This window comes from Toxorhynchites rutilus, chromosome 3, assembly GCF_029784135.1.
Source record: "Toxorhynchites rutilus septentrionalis strain SRP chromosome 3, ASM2978413v1, whole genome shotgun sequence".
Taxonomy (NCBI): Eukaryota; Metazoa; Arthropoda; class Insecta; order Diptera; family Culicidae; genus Toxorhynchites; species Toxorhynchites rutilus.
The window spans coordinates 190,693,563-190,717,006 of NC_073746.1; the positions used below are offsets into that span (position 1 = coordinate 190,693,563).

General features: G+C 40.5%; 1 protein-coding gene across 8 annotated transcripts in view; it reads right to left on the reverse strand.

The window, feature by feature from the left end:
• LOC129780374 (lysosomal-associated transmembrane protein 4B) overlaps positions 1–23,230 on the reverse strand; it is a 56,270-nt gene extending 33,040 nt beyond the window's left edge. For 5 of the 8 annotated variants that reach the window (XM_055788563.1, XM_055788562.1, XM_055788566.1 and 2 more), the window contains exon 1: positions 7,396–7,565. In XM_055788563.1, the coding sequence (XP_055644538.1) occupies positions 7,396–7,548 (153 nt within the window). In that variant the 5' untranslated portion in view covers positions 7,549–7,565. Of the gene's footprint in view, positions 1–7,395; positions 7,566–8,927; positions 9,076–22,888 lie in introns of those variants that run through there. The other 3 variants (XM_055788569.1, XM_055788568.1, XM_055788567.1) reach the window with 3 other exon arrangements.
• Positions 23,231–23,444: the final 214 nt, after the last annotated feature.

Below are 23,444 nucleotides of genomic sequence, written 5' to 3' on the forward strand. Positions count from 1 at the left end.
TTTGCGAAACAGTGTGAAGAAAATAATCGTTTTCGCACACTTCCCATCAAGAAATATCAACCAAACTCTAATCGATTACTCACAAAATATTAAATTTTCATCTGATGTCGCACTGTATAGTGAAAAAACGTCGGAAAACTCGAGCTAGTACTCTGAAAGTTAAATTTTCATTTTTCAATCTTCGGTAATGGTTTTGTTTGTATTGGTGGAAGCATCGTTATTTTCTCGACACTGATGCCAGACAACATCATCGAAACAGCTATAAAACCCACTCAATAAAATGTTATTCCTGAGTCATAGCGTTTCATGTCATGAAAGTCAATAGAATAAAATTGTGTTGATATCAATACAATTATTATTTTTACGTTTAATTGGTCTATAATGTTAGTTTTAGTAACTTGACAATGGGTAAGAAAATTGTATTGCAGAGCTCGTAACACTGCCTGCTTATGCTTTCAAAAACAGTAAACGGAAAAGTTTTACATTCAATCAAAATGCCTTGGCCAACGAAGAGAAGGATTAAGGCTCTCCAACGTGAATATGTGAAAACAATATGATCAACGAAGAAATATATTAATGAATTATCAACATCGAGTTACTATACGGAAGAACTCGTTAATACCAAAAGAGCCCCAATTCGCATATGTAATAAATTTGCTCATGTTACGCCCGCGTTTAATCATAATTTTACTTCATATGCAAATGCATTTTCTATATATATTTATATTTGCAATTGTTTATCGGAACATATCGTTCATACATTTTACTTTAGTATTGAATTGTTATTTTTTTCAAATGTATTAAAAGACTAGTGTCAATGAAGCCACACAGTCTGATAAGTGAATTGATCTATTTACGTGTGCTTTGCTCTTCTCTCACAAACACTAATACCCCATTTTTACACGTGGGTTTACCTATACTACTACAATGGCTAGCTTCCACCTTCACCTTAACTAGCGGTCAATAAAGGATGCAGTTCAATTTAGGAAACAAAAGGCAACACGTTCAACTTGTCCAGCTAATAAAAGTAGAAAAGGAAGTCCGTATATTTCCTTCAATTCCGGTTGAGTCCGGTTGAGCCGAGATCCAATCATCTTCATCAGCCGAACTTCTAACAGGAAAGAATTCAAGGAATTGGTAAATAAAAACACAGAAGCAAGACACCCCGGCGCCGGGGAAAAGTGGCTTCCGTTGTACGAGAAATCGGGACGCACAAGGGCAGAAATGCTCGTTCCCCGATGGACCACGCGGGAGTAGAAAGATATCTCGGGACGCACAAGGGCGGAAACGCTCGTTCCCCGATGGACCACGCGGGAACACAAAATCTCAGGACGCACAAGGGCGACAACGCCCGTTCCCTGAAGGACCACGTGGGAGTCGTATATGATCTCGGGACACACAAGGGCGGAAACGCTTGTTCCCCGACGGACGGGATTTCTACGTCGTGCAACTGCATCGTTGAGACAGGGCCTGCTGTCATTGCTGTCGCCGAAGAACCAACCACCATAGTCGATTGCCCTAAAAAAGCCGAACTATTTTTTCCTTCCGTCGGGTCATGCGGGCGGCTTTCGGTCGGAACCATTCCACCCGGCCGCTGCCTCCCTCTGTCTCGTTCGGCATTACCATCCACAACAACCTCCGCCAAGGGCCAAGCCGCTGATTTTTATTCCACCGTCGGGTGGGGGGTCCGTCACTGGGAGATATCCGTCCTTACCCCTCTCGTTTGGCAACTCAGAGCGCGGGTGTTCCGTCCATGCCCGTCGAAGCACAATCCAATGCTGCTATCTACGACACATGGAGACATAGACTTGGAGACTTTCTACCAGCTATAGCCGGGTCCTCCGGTCCCCTGTCAACAACGACATCTTCACCTCCGTTGAGTTCCAGGGTATTTCCGAACACCCAGGGTGCTCCATCGAGTCTGGTCTCTGACAACAGTTTGATTTCACCGAGTAACCACCACGTCATCAACCGCCAGCGAGGTCCAACAGTCACCAGATCAACAAACCTGGCCCTGCAGTGGAATGTCAATGGTCTGTATAACAACCTTGGAGAGCTGGAGATCCTAGACCGGGAACTGTGTCCTTTAGTCATCGCTCTTCAAGAAATAAACAGAGTGTCTCCAACGAACGTCCAGAAGATCCTCGGCGGTAAATACCAATGGTACACAAAGCTGGGCTCCGTATTACAACATTCCGTGGCTTTGGGCGTCAAGAAGAGCATCCCCCATAAGCGCAAGCAGATCAACACCGACCTACCGATAATTGCGGTCAGAATAGAATCTCCAATTCCGGTAGTTATTGTCTCCGTTTACCTACCATGTGGCAAGATCCCGGATTTGAGACGCAAACTGCTAGAGGTGCTTGAGAGCTTGGAGGATCCTAAAATCGTTCTGGGGGACTTCAACGCTCACCACCACAACTGGGGGATGCAAGCAACGGACGTAAGGGAGAACATCATCGCTGATTTTTTCGAATCGTTGGAGCTCTCGGTCCTGAATGACGGTACCGACACCTTCTGTCGAAGTCGTAGCAGTTCAGCCATCGACATTTCCGCAGCCAGTATTGATTTGGTAGGTAAACTGGGGTGGAATAAAGCAGACGGCCTACACGGAAGTGACCATTATCCGATTTCAATTATCCTCAACGCACCGCCGCCTCAATCCACCCGAAGATCAAAGTGGATTTTCGACAAAGCTGACTGGGATTTCTACAGGGCTTCCTCCAGCCACCTGATCGCCCGAGACAACCCGACCTCCATGCAGAAGCTCAACGAAATCATCGCCGAGGTAGCAGAATCCGCCATCCCTAAAACAAAGCCCAACCCTGGAAAGAGAGCGCTGCACTGGTGGTCTGAGGACATCAAAAAAGAAATCAAGAAACGGAGGAAGTTCCTGCGTGCGACAAAACGAATCCGGCACGATGGTCCGGAGAAAGAAACGGCAATGAACAGATACCGAGCGCAGCACATAAGGGTGAGGCGAATAGTGAGACGGGCCAAACAGCTGGACCGGCTTCCTGGAATCCATAAACGAAAGTCAGTCCTCTGCGGACCTATGGAGACGTGTTAACGCGCTGAATGGGAAAAGAAGATTCCAAACCCCTATCCTGCAAGCGAATGGCACGACCTACAGCGATCCAGTCGACACCGCGAACATGCTAGGGGCATATTTTGCTGAACTGTCCTCGATTTCGGGATACGATTCCGAGTTCATCCGACAACAAAAAGCGGACACGAACTCAGTCGATCGATTCATGGTTCCGAATGATCGGGTTGGAAAACCGTTCAACAAACCCTTCTCCGTCGAAGAACTCATCGTCGCTCTGCGCTCCACCAAAGCGGAGTCCACTGGTCCCGATCACATCGGTTATAAGATGATCAAGCAGCTGTCCCCGTTAGGTCAAACCACTCTCCTCGACATTTTTAATGATCTCTGGTTGAAGCACGACTTCCAAGCGGAATGGAGACATAGTATTGTGATCCCCATCCCCAAAGTCGGCCAGAACAGCTGCTCCGTGAAAGGATACCGGCCAATATCCTTGACCTCCTGTACGTCCAAGACCCTAGAGAGGATGGCGAACCGACGGCTCGTCACCTACCTGACCGAAAACAAGAAGTTGGACTGCCGACAGTTTGCCTTTCGACCGGGGATGGGCACAAACACGTATTTCGCATCCCTTGGAGGTAGCTGAGGCCAGAAAAAATCGACAGCATCTGGAGATGGTAGCCCTGGATCTAGAGAAGGCGTACAACCGAACCTGGATTCCATTAGTTCTTAAAACACTGGCTGACTGAGGGGTAGACGGCATCCTGCTGCACTTTGTTCAAAACTTCGCGACAAACCGGACCTTTGAGGTAAAAGTCGGGAACACCAGCTCCAGGCGCTTTCATGAAGAAACTGGTGTACCTCAAGGTTCCGTCTTAGCCGTCACCCTCTTCCTGATAGCGATGAACAGCCTGTTCCGGGTTATACCGAAAGGAGTATGCGTATTCACGTATGCGTACGACATCCTTTTGGTAGTGGTGGGGAACACGCACCGGGCACCACGCATCAAGATCCAGGCAGCTACCAATGCTATCGGTAAATGGGCTGTCGAACGAGGTTTTCGACTTTCGGCGCAAAAGAGTGGTCACATGGTGGTATGCAGTCACAAACACCAAGGTTGCAATTCGGGAGTCAAAATCTACAACGACCGCATTCCCCGCCGTAGAACGTTGAGAATCCTGGGAGTGGTGGTCGATTGCAATCTGAACTTCCAGCACCATTTCGACGAGGTGAAGAAAAGCTGTGACACCCGGTTAAACCTCTTCAAAACCATCTCCAAACCTCACCGGAGTAACAACCGAACGATCCGTTTACGGGTGGCCAAAGCCATCATCAATAGCCGCCTCACCTACGGTCTCGAAGTGACATGCCTGGCCAGAGATAAACTCCTAAAAACTCTATCACCGATTTACAACAATGACATTTTTGTGGACGCGGCGATAGTTTCCAGAACTGCGAGCTTTCTCGCTAAAACCAGCGGACGTAAGGAGACTGTTTTAACGAACGAAATCTTGCAGCAGGTGACACACTCAAACCTCCCATCGATAGCTAAACAGCTTTGGTTTGGGACTAACGACTGGAGGTTGCCGGTGGTCCAAATGGATGATACAATCAGGAACAACTTTCGAGCTCGGCAAGCTCTGTGGGTCTGGAGCAAACCTTTGTCGAACTTGTCTCAAGAAAATATCACAATTATGAAATTCGCTACACGGACGGTTCCAAAGGGATGCAAGGAGTTGGTTTCGGGATAAGCGGTCATAATAACTGTCTTATTTCCAGCAAGAAGCTCGTCGACATTTGCCAGGTTTTCTCGGCCGAAGCTGCCGGAATATTTGAAGCTGCCACTATACCGTCAAGCAAATCGATCCTGATAGTTACCGACTCGGCTAGCGTCATCGATGCCGTTGGCGCGGCTATAACTAGGCACCCATGGATACAAGCTATCAGGAGGTATCTGCTGCCGGATACAGTCCTCATGTGGGTCCCCGGACATAGTGGTATAGCCGGCAATGAAGCGGCCGACCGTTTTGCTGGAATCGGTCACCTTGGACAACTTTTGACGCGCAAAGTACCGCTAGACGACATCAGACTATGGATCGCCAACACATTCAAAACTTTTTGGGCGGAAAAATGGTCCGTTGAAGCGACGTTGTTCCTCCGGAGAATCAAAGGATCCATCACCAGATTCGAAGACGTCAAAACGATGAGAGAGCAACGAATCTTATCCAGGTTAAGAACCGGCCACTGCAACATGTCACACAACTTCAACAGAGGACCCTTTCATCCCCTTTGTGACTTGTGCGAGGTTCGCAATTCAGTCGAACACATCCTCTGTATTTGCCCAAAGTATGAGAACCTCCGGAACTCACACGGGATCAGCGTTCGAGATGTGCTTGGCGACGACCCTTCACAAACTACTGCACTGCTGTTTTTTGAAAGATGCCGATCTGTACTTTAAAATTTGACCAAAAAACTTGTGATTAAATCGAAGATCCTTGTTCCTTCCCCTTCGCGATAAGGGGAACAAGAACAGTCGGCATCTTCGAGTGGCGCGGATTCCCCATCTGTGGCCTGGGGCCATGGCAAGCGGACATCCTCGTCAAACCAGAGAAAAAAAAAAAGATGATGTTGACGTTAATAACTCTTTTCGCCGCGAACGGATTTTGACGATTTACATACCAAACGAATCGGAAATTACCTAAGATTTGTTTTTTATGCTATATATTACAATCCCCTGGTGTGAAAACGGTTTAAACTGATGAAAAATAGAAGCATTTCTATTTTCCCATACATTTGCTCTTCTCATTTGTGAGCTTCCCTTCCAATGTCATCAATAACGAGCAACTGATCGGCGATCAACGAAGGGGAATGATTTAAACTACATTAACGAAGAAAAGAAGAAGAACAGCGAATTGGAAACGTAGCAATGAATATTACTTGTTCTTCTTTGTTTTGCGAAATTACATGTCTTCGTTTCGGATTGAACTGTGGACGCGACCAAATTACTTACTTGCTGATGTTTTGGCATTGCAATCATTAAATCAAACTGACGCCATTCTGACTGACGCCATTCCATTAAGCTACACAATTGTGTGAATATTTTGAGGCTATGCCGGAATTTTCAATGTATTGACAACCGACATTCGATCAGCTTGTGTATTGTTCTGCGAGGGGTAAAATGAATCATCAATCAATTATCGTGGACTGATTTTACAGTAAGAACCATTTCAGGGCGACCAAACCATTCTACTAAACAGTTATTTCTAAAATTTCGCAGCATTCCAAATAAGAAGTTATTAAGAAGCGACTCAAATAAAACAACAGCGTAGTTCTACGTCAACAATATGGTCGTGTCTTGGACACAACATCTCATAATTTTTTTTCAGTTTATCGTGAAATCTATACTTCTCCAAACGGTGAAGAAAGGTGTTTTGTGACGCCTTGTTAGCTACCCATCCGTCCGAAGAGGATAGCATCGTCATGGGTGTGAACGAAATGGTGTGTATCCCAGTGAGTTATTGAAAACCGCCGGATGGTTGGTTATTGCTGCAACTTGACTGAAGAGCGTATCGAAAGGAACCAACCACCGGTTGACAATGCGGATGACCTCACAATGGAAATCGCCGATAAAGATGCGTTAGATGCATCGATTGATGAAGGTGTCAGCTACGGGCGTCCCAGTTGTTTCCACCTAGCATTGGAAATAACCTTGATATCGCTTGTGGAATCCAGTTGTGAAATAGTGACATCGTTGAAGTTGATGGTGTTTTCTGGTCCGCAGATATGTAATCAGGTTCGACTCTGGAGTCGGACTTTTTCATAAGCTGCTTCTTCTTCTCTCGGGGTCGGATTGACGAGTCTCTTGCAGATTTTCTGGTATAGCCATAGCAGCCTTCTTTGTGACCGGCGCGATTGCATGTCTTGCAATGGATCATAAAATGAACATTCATGAACATACTGCGTTTACTCACACTGCCAGCAGGGAGCACGATGGTAGACTAACTATCCGTTTTCGGTTGTCGTTATAGAAATGCTATGGACCAAGTTTTTCGAAACTAATGAATGTTCGACTATTGAAGTGCCTGAATTGGAATGATGAGCCGCTGGAGCTCGTCGTTCAGAGTTTGAATGGTTACTGGCACTTACGCCGTTTCACCTTCGATGCGGAAAAGAAATCTTGCTCGAAAATCTGCGTAGCGTGGTGCTTTGATAACGCAGATGAAAATCTTGCCTTCAAAATTGTCGATCTTCAGTTCATTGAATTCAAACTTTTCACATCCGTAGATGATTATATCATTCGTCTCCGATTTCATCAACTGATAGCGCTTATGAAACACAGAAGAACCTACCGAAGATTTTGTTCCATTTCTTGATGGTGTCGGCAAACATATCATTCTTTGACAATTTCGACAGGATGTAGTTGACATAGCGGCTGTGCGATGAAGTGTCCAGCTTCCAGGGCAGGAGAAGAACTTTAGCTCTATTGTCCAGACTTCGTGCATCGTTTTCGGACAAATCAGTGGAACGGGTAAACCATTTTTCAAACGTGGTGCCGTTCTCCGGATTGAAGAAGAATTCACTCTTGAAATCCATCGGCCATCGGTTTGTCGCCATCCTCCCTGGGGTTCAAATCTAGGACTCTCGAAAGTTCCAGAATTATTTTCGTTACAAATGAAGTGTCTTCCAATACTTTGAGAATACGAAACATGAAATTTTTAGGAGCTACTTAGACGATTATAATTAGGATCAAAATTTTATTCCAATCGTTTAGAGGCGAATGAACTGCAAAGTTTAAAGCCTCTTAAAACAAAGAATCAATCAATCAATCTTCCAATCATCGCAGTCAATGTTTGCTTCATGGCACAGGACGGAACAATGATGATAACTTCTTTCTTTCTTTGTTTTTAAGAGGCTTTAAACTTTGAAGTTAATTCGCCTCTAAAAATGATAACTGTGTTTATAATTTGTGATATATTTGTTATTGTTCCGGCTATGAAGGCTACTTTTGATTATTTCTTTTCTTTGAGTTGTTCCATTTTAAAAAACGTGAATGACAATATAAATACATAGGGGGTCTTCGTAGCCACTTGGTTACGCGTTCGCTTACTAAGCGATCGATCGTGAGTTCAAACTCAGGGCCCTCAATTGACCATCTTTGTGTTGTTATAGAATAACTACGTCCACGCAACCATCATCAGCGATGGAAATCGATCCACGGTGGAACAAAGATCGATTCATCCATACAACTGCTATGCTCTGCAAGAAACATCGGGCTGCTGTTCTATAAATAACCCAACAATGATCAATATCAACTGTCTCCGCTGTCCGGTCTGCTGAACAATGGAAAAACAGAAAGAATACCCTTTCGCCCAAATGGCTACTACTGTGTAATTTACCATAATGTAATGGAACAGAAAACTTAACGCCTAAATGGCTACTACTAACTACTGTGTAATTTACAATTTATAGAAACGTAAATATATGTACATGTACACGATTAAACCCGGCTCTGTTACAGCTAAAATGCTAATGAGCCTAATAAATAAATAAATAGGATAAAAAAAATATAAATACATTAATTTACATTTAATGCGACATGCTGAGGCACCACTCAGTGTCGCATTGGAGGCGATTTTGACCTGTAATTGGACATTTTCGATGAGGGTGGCACAGTGTCGACGTCTGGTGGCGACTTTCAACGTGGGGCCATAATTTCGATGTTTACAACAATGTCCAATTAAACGTGTCGCATTACAGGTCTGTCCAATTAGCAAAATGTCGTATTAAATGTTAATTACTGTATATGTAAAGAAAATGTAAACAAGAACTCAGGACAGATATAAGACGATAAATACGAAAGGTATAAAAAGGTGATATTTACCAAATGCCATACACCGATTATAATGGTTGTTGTGCGAACATGCAAACCAAAGCAACAGGTCCACTCCTTGTTTCTTATTGAAGGACTCATTTTGAATCTTATTCTCAGCATGACCCGTAGTTTTAAAAAATAATATTCTGCATCGATTCTGTAACAAAGGCAAAATAACTATTATTAATATTATATCAGATTATAGATTGTGCATAGATTAGATTAGGGATCATCTTTTCCAAATCTGAAAAAAATAAGTAAATTTTTCAAAAGCTATTCTAGCTTGAGCTTAAGCTGAGCTTGAGCTTGGGTAGACTGTACAATTCGTAATTGCTCTCCGTGATTGACCTGAACCAACCAAGTTGCACAAAGAAAACACAGAATGACGCTTGGGACTAGCAAAGCATTCTCGTTGTGCAATTTTCGGTGATTCGAGCTTTAAATGGTCAATAACGACGCCGACCACGTCCTTACAGTCACCAGGGGAAGGGAAGGAATGTTAGTATGATATTCGCCGCCCGAAGGCCAGAAGAATCGCCTCTGTAGCGTGGTTCCCTAGAGATTGTTAGTAGGCAGAGGTATGAATCAGGATTCACTGAGGTCAGTGATGTGATAATATAGACATTCTAGAAACAATCGTCAATATGTTCCGATGAGAGATAACAGTGAGACACCTGATAAGGTAAGCAATTGAACCCTTCTAGAGTAGGTTGACTCGGCGATAGGTTCCGTTATTCATTGAAGAATAAAATATTTAAACAAAAAAAGACGGGTGGGTAATGTCGGGGACATAACCGGAGTGACGTAGGACTATACAAAGGGGACAGCTTTTGTTAAATATATATTTTAAATATATTGTTTTATTTTCTTCTTCTACGTGAATACCTACCTATCTACCTGAAAAATGGATTAGTTTACTGTTTACTCTTTATGAATATGTTGATGGTTCTGAAAAGAACCTTTGGTGTTGTGTTTTTGTTATCACTCGATATTCCCATCTTGTTCGGTTAAATCTTCCTGTTTAGCTATTGCGTTTGCCACTCGCCACAGCTTTCACAGTTGGAAAATTTCTTCCCATCCAGCTTGTGATATGTTGTTCAGTAAATTACATTTAATGCGACGTGCCGGAGAAACACTTTGCCACTCACTGAAACTAATTGTTACCTTGATGAGCGCCGAACCGAAGCTGCTCTGTTCTTGATGCGGGTTTTTGATTGTCGTGAGCAGCTTTGCAAGCCAACTCGAGCACTCCGACGGCCGAAACTCTATAATCGCTGTTAGGTATACTGGTGCTCCGGCACCAATCCGTTCGGCCTAGTTACCCTTGCGGAGCAATCAGTGAATGCGACCAACAGGAAACTGCACACCTGCACGGTTCGAGTGAGACTTTGCCTTTCCCTTAACTTGTCCTCCTTTGTTACGTCCACGATGCCGATGCCGTACAACCACACGGGTTTACGGTTTGAAAGAAAATAAGATATTTGTTTTGGGGTCCGCGTGTTTTATACTCTAGCAGTACACACTCACAGGATAGAGACAAATCGGCAGACTCAGCCAGAGGGGCGAGTCCAACGAGACGAACGAATGAGCGTTAAAAGGGAGCGATGGCAAAAAAAATACATTCATTACGATTTGTTCGCTCGTTGGATTTACATGAAGGCTAAAAAGGGTCCTTTTCAGGATCACAAAATTATCTTCAATCTAAAGAGTTTATTGTTTTGTTATCACTCGATATTCCCATCTTGTTCGGCTAAACCTTCCTGTTTAGCGATTTGTTGCCACTCGCCACAGCTTTCACAGTTGGAAAAATGTCCAACTAAATAAGTCGCATTACATGTCCGTCCAATTAGCTAAATGTCGAACTAATTGTAAATTACTGTACTTTCAATCTGGAAACAATTTAAGAATTGGTGAAAATTGAATAATCAGGAAAGTCCCCAACTATCAATAAGCTCAGAACAACTGCCAAATTCACATACTCATCAGATCCTGGCAAACAAATTATGAAAAAATCAATTTGTGTTTAATTATTATTTTGGATAATGTTTTAAAAAGAATTGAACTGTAATTCCTAAACTCTTTTTTGGAAGGTTTAATGGCCCTGAAAGCGCCTTGTTTCATGGAATGGTTCCAATTTAGAAAACTCGTGGTTTTGAAAAAAAACCATTTCGAATGCCCTCGATGCCGCCTTGTTCTGGATTTGCCACCAAAGCAGATTGTGTAAAGAACAAACTTTTTTCTTCTGCTACCTGCAGCCATTTTGCGATTGCATTTGCCACTCGCCACTCGCTGCAACTGCCTGTTGTCTTGATGTCCACCGAACCGAATGTGTTCTGTTCCGAATGCGGGTTTTATTATCGTCGCGAGCAGCTTTGCCAGCTAACTCGATAACATCGGCGGCCGAAACTATATGTCGCCTGCTAGGCGAACCGATGTGGTGTACGGTTTGAATGAGAATGATCGTTACGGAAGGAAGGAAGGAATTGTATTATAGAGACTTTAAACTTTTGCAGTTCATTCGTCTCTAGCCTTGAGAAAGGCCCTTTGAAAACTCTACTCTACTCTACTTCAGTGCTACCAACTCCGCCCTCTTGCCTTGAGAAAGGCACTCGATCCCTCGCCGTCCAGCTCGTCCAGCAACTATGTTGTCCAGTCGGTGTCCACACAAAGAATGATCGTTACGGCAGCGGAGCGGGGATTTTTAAGCTGACTGGCTGGCTCGAGAATTACGCATGTGTGAGACTGCGACCAATGTTTCGTTCATTTTTTTCTTTTTCCTTTCGAATCGTGCTTCATTCTATTTCGCTGCTGCTCTGGTTGCCCGTTTTGGTCGGTACGATTTGAGGAGCACAAAATGGACCATTCAAAAATGGGCACATAGTGCATTTTGACAATGCTTGATATTTCACAATTATTCAATTATTTATCTCAAGAAAAATGAAATGTTATTCGTTATGATAGATGCGTAGATATATTTCCTATCAATTGATGCAAAAACCTTTGCGATCTATTGAGAAATGCTCGAGTTATAAGCGTTCCAAATCTTGCATTTTTTCCTGCTTGTTCAGTGCCTAGATTTCCATTTCACCCCCTATATCTTCCGGTTAGACGTAGTCCTACGTCAAAAAAAAAATTAAATAATTAAAGAATTGAAGAAAACTACCAGAACTGTAAATAACTAATGACGGATATGTTACACTCATAATTTTATCTGTAAACACAATCCAGATATTGGAATTTTTGAACTTGGAGGCAAAAATTTATAATTAGTAACGTAGAGCGCAACATAGCTAACCACATATCATGGTCACGCAAGATCTAAAAGGAGCCCTACACCTCATCATACAACATGCAGTGAATGACGGAATGGAAAAAAGCACACAAACAAAATATAATGAATGAGAGTACAAAACAGTCTTAAAAGACTTCTCTCTCTAGCGCATGCATGCGCTCAGTACAAAGGCAAACGGAAATACAAACACATATACATATGGCACTTATCTCTCAAAACACGTTCTGTCTCTGTTCACTTGACAGCGTTGCAAGACATTACTAATGCATGTGATATGCTGTCTCTTCCTTCGGGATAGCAATACACCAACAAATTAGCAAATTAGCATACGTAAATCCACTACCACTACTTGTAGGTAATCGCCACGAGAGAACCACTGTACCACACTGAATTTAAGAGTGTTGCGTTTCTCTCATTTCACTTTTCTACTATACACTAGAGTGCCAATGAAAATGGCCATTTCAAATTTTCAAAGCGAACTTGATATGTTGATTCCCACGACAAACTACCCTATGCAAAATATCAGCTCAATCGGACTTCATTTATTAGTGTCGCACAACCATCAAAGTTTGAGTTTTTTGAAAACCGAAAAATCATCCAAGGGGGGAGTAAAGAAATTCGGGGTCTTAGAAACTTTATTTAGATACGAAATGTCTTCAAATTCCATGAAACGTCGAGATCTAGTGTCATCTCGAATAATTTTTTTTGTCAAAAATCGACACTCAGGAACTTTGTCGTTTTTTCGGAATACAAGGCAAAATGTATGGTTTAGGGTGCCAATGAAAATCGTCATATCGATTTTTCATACGAGACTCCCTGCGAAATGTTGATTTGCACGATAAAATACCCTATGCAAAATATAAGCCCATTCGGACTTCATTTACTACTGCCGCAGATGTCAAAATTTAACTTTTCTGAAAATTGGAAAATCACCTTCCCCCCTTGGGGGAAATCGGGGTTTTCAAAAAAATATAGGAGGCTGTGTCCAAGACACGACCGCATTGTTGACGTAGAACTGCGCTGTTATTTTATATATGTCGCTTGTTTATAACTTTGAATATTATTTTATAATGACGCAAAACAAGGAAGAATAAGCGATGTTCATTGCTTCGTATCTAGAATGATACTGAACGTTTGCCTTTCCTTTCCTTGTTGAATTAAAGAGACTTTAAACTTCATCAGTTCATTCGTCTCTAGCCTTCAAAAAGGTCCTTGGAAAACTCTACTCTTTCCTCATGTTACTCCTCCACCCCAATTGCCTCTAGAAAGGCACTCGATCCCTCGCCGTTCAGCTCGCCCAGCAACGGTGTTGTTCAGTCGGTGTCCTCAGGAAAGATCCACTGTTTATACTCTAGGCAAATATTCCCCTTCGTTCTTCTTTTTTTCCTTTGTTCACGGAGACTTTAAATCTTACGATTTCCTCTTCGTTGCTCGTCGATAAGTTGCTCGTTATTGACAACTCTGTTGGGGAAAGCACACAAATGGACAGAACAAATGTATGGGGAAATGAGATTGCTTCCAGTTTTCCTCAATTTAAACCATATACAGACTATGGGATTGTAATGTATAGCATATCAAACAAATCATAGAAAATTTCCGATTCGATTGGTATGCAAATCGTTAAAATCCGTTCGCAGCAAAAATAGTTTTCAACGTTAACATTATTACATAAAAACGTGACCTGTTTTCTGATTTGGCACCCTTAATGAAAGACGTAGTTCTACGTCAAAAAAAGCTTTCGATGCCAAATGTCTTAAAATCGCATGAAACGTCGAGATTTACTGTTATCACGAAAAAAAATTTCCTCAAAATCGTTTTTTTTTTCAGACGAGAAAACGACTAAGTGTTAAAAAGTCAATTTTTGACACAATTTTTTTTCGAGATAACGGTAAATCTCGAATCTTGTTTCATGCAATTCTAAGACATTTGGCATCGAAAACTTTTTTTTTAAACCCCGATCTATTTTACTCCTCCCTCCCCTTGGGAGATTTTTCGATTTTCAGAAAACTTAAATTTTGACATCTGCGACAATAGTGAATGAAGTCCTAATGAGCTAATATTATGCATAAGGTATTTTATTGTGCAAATCACCATTTCGCTCGAAGTCCCGTATGGAAATTTGATATGACGATTTTCATTGGCATCCTAAGCCATACGTTTTGACTCGTATTCCGAAAAACCGAAATCCCAAAGTGTCGATTTTTGACAAAAAAAATTTTCGAGATTACACTAGATTTCGACGATTCATGGAATTTGAAAACATTTGGCATCAGAAAAAAATTCCGAAAACCCCGATTTCCTTCACTCCCTTTTTTTTGAAAACCCCGATCTCTTTTACTCTCCCCCCTTGGGTGATTTTCCGGTTCTCAAAAAACTTTGACGGCTGTGTGACAATAGTAGGGGAGCCGCGGGTAAGACGGACAGTGAGGGTATGATGGACAGGTGGTTGATTTGTATAGTTGCATTATGAATTTCAAATTTCTGTTGATGGGAAACCCTTCTACATGCTATTCTATAATATTTAATCCATCCTATGACAATGAATACTGATCAAAAGTGGAATAGAGAAACAAAAATCGAAAATCGAACATGATTCAGCGTGTGGATGTAACTTTTGCGGCTTCGATATTAAGCATTTTGAGTGGTTTAATTGCAAAATTGAATTCGCTGATGGTTATATTTCGGTTTGTGGGTTGACAGGGAAGCGATTTTAGGTATGTACGGAAAAGAAAATTCATTCGTAAGTGGTAAATTTAAATTATTGAAATAATTGCACTGGGGGGGGGGGGGTGAAATGGATAGTCATATCCATAATCACATCCAATGCAGGATGGAAAGTGAAGGGAAGAAGGGACTGAACTCTTTTTTTCTATTGCTTTCACTTTTTGTTCTATTTCAGTTACTGGACGCACAAACACTGGGAGAGAGCGAAATTATTCCTCTCGCGAGCGATAAATATCTACGCCTCGTATATTATGAACCTGTCCATATCCCCCCCACTACATGTCCATTATACCCGCACCGATAAAAATGTTGTGCTTTCGGGTTGTTTTTATTTCAGTAAAAAAACATGGAAAAACACATTTTTATAAAACATTTGTTATTTCGAAAACCAGAATATTGAACTGTAAGAAACTGCTTTGAAATTTTTGAAAACATGAGTTTCCAAAGATACAATTGAAGTTTTCCTTAACATGTCCGTCTCACCCCCATCTCCCCTAAATGATGTCCGATTAGGCTGATATTTTGCATAAGGTAGTTTTTCGTGGGAATCAACATTTTCATTCAAGTTCGCTTTGAAAATTCGAGTCACTTTTTTCCCATACATTCATTGGCACTCTAATTCACACATATGAATCGAGGGAGATAGAGCGGGCGAGAGAGAGACCCAGTGTACACGTTCGTACATGCTTATGAAACTCGTATAACCGAGCACATAATTCGAAAATAATTTTCACCGTGTGCTCGAATCTAATCTATCACATTCCAAGCACACCAATCCTTTCGGAATCCCGATTCTCCCCAGCCGCAAACGTCGCCAAAAATGATTTCGGAATGTTTTAGAAACATCACTTTTCACTACACGGACGCTTCGGTGCCATAGTCATGAAAAAAACAAGACATGAAATTGAGCAGGGTAAGAACGAAAAAAACGCGTCTACACTAGAGATGGGCAAACCGTTCACGAACGGTACGAAAGAACTAGTTCGCCGAAAAGAGTGAACGAGCGGTCGTTCTTTTTCAAAGAACGGTAGTTCTCCCCACGAACTGATTGCGAGCGAACGGGTTGTGAACGAACTGATTCCGTAAGAACGGCTTGCGAGTGAACTGTTTGAGAGTGAACTGTTGGAGAGTGAACTGTTTGTGAACGAACTGTTTGCGAGTGAACTGTATGGGAAAGAACTGATTGAGAGTGAACTGTTTGGGAACGAACTGTTTGAGAACGAAGTGTTAGCGAACGAACTAGTGCAGCTGAACTGATTTGCACTGGACGGAATTGATAAATAAAACGAGAACGCTTGTAATGGGCACCTTACACGATCAACCGGATTGACAATAAGTGTCTTCAATATCGTGACAGCTAGGCTTTCAACATCTGATCTAACCTCAATCAATATTTTTCCACCTTACACGGTCAATATCGCCCTCAACCCGAGACAACGAAAATATCCGCGATGGCTAGTGGCGACATTTGAGTTTGGGATCCAAACTATTCTCTATCAGATTAGAAGGCTAAAAGGCAATTTGTAAAATTTGAATGAAAATATCTACTTGGTATTATTTAATTAGTTGAAGCGCGTAGTCCTAACCTTAACTTAACCTATTTCCCCTGAATTTTCAGATATTCCTACTAGAATGTATAATTATAATATAACGTCAATTTCAGACATAATTTTTGTATGGGATTTTCTCACCACTTGCAGAAAAAAAGTGATTTGCATTCACATAGAATACTAATTTGATTCGTAAAAGTTAATTTTCATTCATAATTTACACTTTAGAATTCGGGTTTTCTTTTAAAAAATACATCATAATACTCGTTTCACAAATACAGACTGTTCCTTTCAGTTTCAGAGATGCCAGATGCAGAGATAGTTTGCGAAAATATATGCAAGTTATTTTATCTGCAAGCAAATGTTTTTATTCCATAAATGAGACTATGACAGTAGAACCCCGATTATCCGCGAGCGGGTGATCCGCCCTGCGGATTATTCGTGACTGCGAGTTCCATAGTAAATCAATAGGCCTTTCCGGAATTTGTTAGTGAGTGGTAGGCCCATGCTCTTTTGTTGTGGTCATGGCTTTTACATTATCTAGCCACTGGTGTACACGACCTTATAGATGAATAGTTGATTGATTTCTGTATTGATAGAACATAGTTTTTATGTTGAAACATCTCTTTTCGTGTTTGCATTTTTTTGTCCTTTAATGGGTCATCCTCGATTTTCGTTAATCGCGGTGAGTTTGCCCGACTATTCCGCGGATAATCGGGATTCTACTGTAGCTTGAATTAACACATGATGTTTTTTCATCTGTGATTTTCCCAGATCATCTTATTCTCTAAATTTTATAGCGGAGTGTGAAGAAACACACAACCCGCTCACTAGCGCAGAGAATGACCGAGTTCAACGTTAAAAAATTCCTAAAACGTTGTTAAGTTTCATCCACTCTCTCACCATCACATTGTCAGTTTACTTTGAAGTTTTGATTTGTATCGTGAAAAGTATCGTTATTCAAACTATCGGTTTTCCAAACCAAAAGCTTCCATTTATGATTCCTACAATTTCAGTAGTTTATAAATTTTAATTGCAATCGCAAAAAAGACTAACAAAAATTAAATGTGCGCTTGCATATCTGGCAACTCAGTCTGGAAGTCCGTGAGGTAAAACGTCAACATCATGCATCCATATGAAATGTCACGATATTGATGCTCGAAAATCAGAAAATCCGGATTTCTGCGTCGTCAGCCATGTTCAGCTGTCATTATGCTTTCAAATGTCATCATATTGTCAATAAAGTTGACCGTGTAAGGTCCGCTTAAGGAAAATAAAACGATTTGTCATTTATGAGCAAAATGCATGTAACGCAGGGTTTATTTTGTTAATGTATACTCAATTTTGGGTTAAAAATTAAATTAGATTTTCGTAGTTTTAAAAGCAAGCTATATATTTTCAATTTCATGTATTCTTTCAATTCCGCGTAACAATCATATACTTTCTGATTATCAGAACAAAATCTGGAGGAAGCTGGGGCGATATAGGATTAGGTAAACATAAAATTTTATAGTGAGGGCATGTTGAGAAAAAAAAGGTTTTTCGTTGCTTTCAATTCATTGTTTGGCGTGTACGTGTTATCGTGATTTTATGTATGATTGATTGTTAGTGAAAATCGGTGATGATTTTTTTCTCTGAATGAACATTATGAAATATGATCTTACATGGAACCTGTGTGTTTTCCAAAAACATAACATGAAAAATTGCACATATTTTGTCCGCATCAAATTATTACATAAACTTTTGTCGACCGATAAACATATTTTCACATACAGTTTGCGACTTTTAATGGAGCAGCTTATCTTTCCCCATTAAATTTCAAAAATATAAATCCCATACGTACACTATCCAGTCCAACGATATCAATTAATAGCTGTCTATTAATGATGGGTTACAGCGAACATTCTATGTTGTTCTTAATACCGCTGAACGAAAGAGCGAAAGAACGGTTCAAAAGAACTGATTCACTTAGATGAACGGTTAGTAAGTGAACCGTTCATCAAAGTGAACTGTTTTGCCCATCTCTAGTCTACACTCGACGACTAGTGATCCCCGATAATCGTTCGATTAATCGATTAATCGAATACTTCCCACATTCCGTTTTGCCTGCCAAGATCGGGTCGATGAAATGTCAACAATCGACCTCAAATGCTGCCACCTTGCAATCGAGTTATCGACCTTTCATATGCATTCATCGAACAACTTGACGCCACTTTTTCGCCAACATGTGCAAGGCGTCGACCTGCTTGCAGCGCTGCTTCCAGCACTGCTTGCTGCTTGTTTGTATTGGTTTGTTATTGAAAATGAAAAGAAAATACATTGATCGATTTTAATCATTTTATTTTTAAAAAAAAGAATCCATGTATAATAAAAATAAGGTATATAATGGAATCGGTGCATCCAGGTTGTCTGGATTGACGATTCAAATCCGACTGAGTACATTGATGAATACCTCCTTGCCCTTGATGACACAGATATGTGGCCAACAGACCCACAGAATCCCACTTACCGATTGATGGAAGCAAACGAGTCGAATGTATTCATAGCTGATAAGACAAGATAAAATAATTAATAATTAAAAAGCCGAAATATATTTCATACTCACCAGTTGTATGATCCATTTGTTTTTGTTTGAGATGACAGTTTAGCGGAGTGGAAAAAAGAACCACCAGTGATGCCATTTGGTTTGTTTAATTATTCAGTATGTTCGACTAACGAACAAAAACAAATGGATCATACAACTGGTGAGTATGAAATATATTTCGGCTTTTTAATTATTAATTATTTTATCTTGTCTTATCAGCTATGAATACATTCGACTCGTTTGCTTCCATCAATCGGTAAGTGAGAAAGATGATTTCTCCCATCACCACAGTGCGGATTTCCACTTCTATCACAGCAGCCAACAACATCCGTTTTCCTGCAGCAGTAACCTCCAACCCCTGTTGGCAATGCAGGGGGACAGCATTAACAGCAGCAGCAGCAGAATTTGACCATGGTATGGTATTGCGAAGAACTTTCCCCATTAGAGGTTCCGTGCTTCGCGCACATTCAAAAATCCTCTTCAGACACGAAAACTCAACGACAAGGAGGTATTTATCAACTTGCTCAGCTGAATTACCACCCGGAGGAACCCGAATGCACTGATTCCGTTGTATAGTAGAATGAAATATATACCATTATATACCTTATTTTTATTATACATGGATTCTTTTTTTTTAAATAAAATGATTAAAATCGATCAATGTATTTCCTATTCATTTTCAATAACAAACCAATACAAACAAGCAGCAAGCAGTGCTGGAAGCAGCGCTGCAAGCAGGTCGACGCCTTGCACATGTTGGCGAAAAAGTGGCGTCAAGTTGTTCGATGAATGCATATGAAAGGTCGATAACTCGATTGCAAGGTGGCAGGATTTGAGGTCGATTGTTGACATTTCATCGACCCGATCTTGGCAGGCAAAACGGAATGTGGGTTCCTACAGATTATTAATCGAACGAACACTGCGCAACCAATAATCGAAGCGAACGAATAATTTACGTCGATTAATCGATGTTAACCCAGAGAATAAAAGACGTGCGGCCGCTGCAGTTTTATCCTGAAATTCAATCATTATCTTTGACGCTCCCCTAAACTCGTAAAAGAAGCTCAATGCCTTCAACGCGAATTGAGCTTCGTGTACGAGTTTAGGGGAGCGTAAGAGATAATAATTGATTTTCAGTTGGAATGAACACTTTTTGATTCCGTGGAGGCGATCTGGCGTAGCGGAAACATCCATAACTCTCACGTTAAGGGTCACGAGTTCAAACCTCCAATGTCGAGTGTCGAATATTCGCGTTGGAAGGTAATCCGTTCGTTGTGGATTACCTTCCAACGCGAGTGGAACGAGTCAAAGGATTTTTGTCATTCGTTGATTTGGCACTCGATTACAAATTTAGTGGGGAAAGATAAGCTGCTTCTTTAAAAGTCGCAAACTGTATGTGAAAATATGTTTATCGGTCGACAAAAGACAATATGCGCACAACATATGTGCAATTTTTCATATTCTCTTTTCGGACAACACACAGGTTCCATGTAAGATCATATTTTATAATTTTCATTCAGGCAAAAAAATCAGCAGCGATTTGCACTAACAATCAATCATACAAACAATCACGATAACATGTACACGCAATAGGCCAAACAAAGAATTGAAAGCAACGAAAAAACTTTTTTCTCAACATGCCCTCACTATAAAATTTTTTGTTTACCTAATTTATGAATCGCCCCAGCTTCCCCCAGATTTTTTCTGATAATCAGAAAGTATATGATTGTTACGCTGAATTGAAAAAATACATGAAATTGAAAATATATAGTTTTGCTTTTAAAACTACGAATATCTAATTTAATTTTAACCCAAAATTGAGTATACATTAACAAAATAAACCATGCGTTACATGCAGTTTGCTCATAAATGACAAATCGTTTTATTTTTCTTACAAGCGTTCTCGTTATATTTAACCATTCCGTCCAGCGCAAATCAGTTCAACTGCACTAGTTCGTTCGCAAACAGTTCGGCCGCAAACACTTCGTTCTCAAGCAGTTCGTTCCCAAACAGTTCACTCTCAATCAGTTCTTTGCCATACAGTTCACTCGCAAACAGTTCGTTCACAAACAGTTCACTGTCCAACAGTTCACTCTCAAACAGTTCACACGCAAACCGTTCTTACGGAATCAGTTCGTTCACAAACAGTTCACTTGCAAACCGTTCTTACGAAATCAGTTCGTTCCGTTCGTTCACAAACCGTTCGCTCGCAATCAGTTCGTGGGGAGAACTATCGTACCGCTCGTTCACTCTTTTCGGCGAACTAGTTCTTTCGTACCGTTCGTGAACGGTTTGCCCATCTTTACTTTTGACCGTGTGTGGAGCGGGCGTGTCCGCCGATTTTAGAAAAATGGAAAAACAGCAATATCGGTCGGTGATTCGGTTCTTGTTTGTGGAAGGCGACCGTAATAATTTTTAAATATTTGATCACTTTACGCAACAATCAACAAACACAATCAGACAATTCGAACAGTACTGAACTGAACTATTTTTGCTACTGTCAAATGTGTCCAATATAGTAGTTATGGAAATCATATTTTCGCAATATAATGCGAACAAAACAAAAATTTGAATCCGTCTCGCTACAGAAATTGTGAACGCAACTATCAAATCGAGGGAGAAGTGCCTCAATACAGTTGTCAAACAACATCAAGGCTAAATTCCGCAAGACCATGTATGAACACCACAAGGAAAGTGAGCATTAAATTAATGTTTATAACGTGAAAATAAATGAAATTATCTTTTTCTGTGGGTTTTCCCTAAAAATACATTTTGAAATGTTTTTTTTTATTTTTTATTTGGCAAAATTATCTATGTATCTTAAACTTTTCATCTGAGATATTACAGATATTACATGGACAAGATTCTGATATTCCCCGAAGTTTGCATTTATTTTGCATAAAAACAATAATGGGGCTGATCACGAACGTCACTTCACGGTGAAAACGGAATGAAACGCATACAAATTGCTTCCAATTCATTTCGCTTTCACCGTGAAGTGACGTTCGTGATCAGGCCCAAAATCTCAATTTTAGACAAATGATTTATTAATTAAATATATTTTTCAGAAATTTTTTCATGCGATTATTCAATGCAGCAGGTCTGCTAAATTGTCAAATCATTACGAACGCCATTAAAGTTTGAGCTATTTGAAAGCAATTCTCCCGACAGCACCAAGGAGAAAGGGATTCTTGCGTTCAAAAACCATCTATTGAATGTAAAGGCGATCTCACTAAAAGTCACGAATTCAATTTTCTTTCTTGACATTCTTCCAAAAATGGAAGTAAAAGTGACGAACCAACCAAAAAGTGTTGAGTCACTATAATACAGAAAAAAAAATCTTATTGAATTTAGGGATTTTATGCAAAATTCGCATACCAGGACCATTGATCGTGGAATTTTAGGATTTTCAAAGGTCATATTGTCCTGAAGATACGTTTGGATACAGAGAGTACAAAGAAAGAAAAAATCTGCCGGCATCCAAAAATCGGTCATCCTTAGGCCCCGAAGAATCACTAGTTAAGAACACAGAAAAAGCCGAATTAATAACGCCCTTAGTGATAAACGATATCAAATTGTTTTTGAGAATAATATAGGAAAGTAAAGAGTAATGAAAATACTTTACAAAGCACAGTGCTTCAATTATTGTTTTTTATCTTTCACAGTATCAGCCCGGTTCATAAACACAAACATACGCAATCACTCCAACTCCTAGTTTATTTCAAACAATTTATATCATATAGAATGGGAACTTATTTAACATTTATTAATTGTTATCAGAAACATCATCGTTTTAAGTTATTTGTTTCAAAACTCTCACCTTGATGTGATAAAAAGTATTTTATTCAATTACGACGAATTATGAAATGGCTTGATTTTGGAGATATTTGGAACCATTTGTCAGACTTGCAATCACAAATATTTCCTCTGGCTTTAAAATACACCACATACGTACATTAAAGTTAAAGCGCTGATAAATGACCACTCAATTCACTTATAAGCATTAACAGTTTTATACAATTCATCTAAGCATTCCACATTAAATAAGCACTAAATGAAAATTGGAAATGTTTTTTTTTATATCACGCTTATTTTTTATTTGCACACAGCACAAAAGCAGTAGACATCTTGCTTTCTTCAAGTCGAATACGTCAACAATATTATTACAAATCAATGATACATGTGAGGTGGAGCAGTAAACAGAGTATATTTGTATTAGTAAACAAAATAAACAAAATATGGTGTGGCATTAAGGCCCATTTATACGTTGCTAGTAGCTGACTTGACAATGAGCAGCTACTGACCCGGTGGACTCGCTTGACAATTGGTTGACTCGCCTTGTCCGTTCACATAGTGTGAGCTGCTGGCGAGAAACT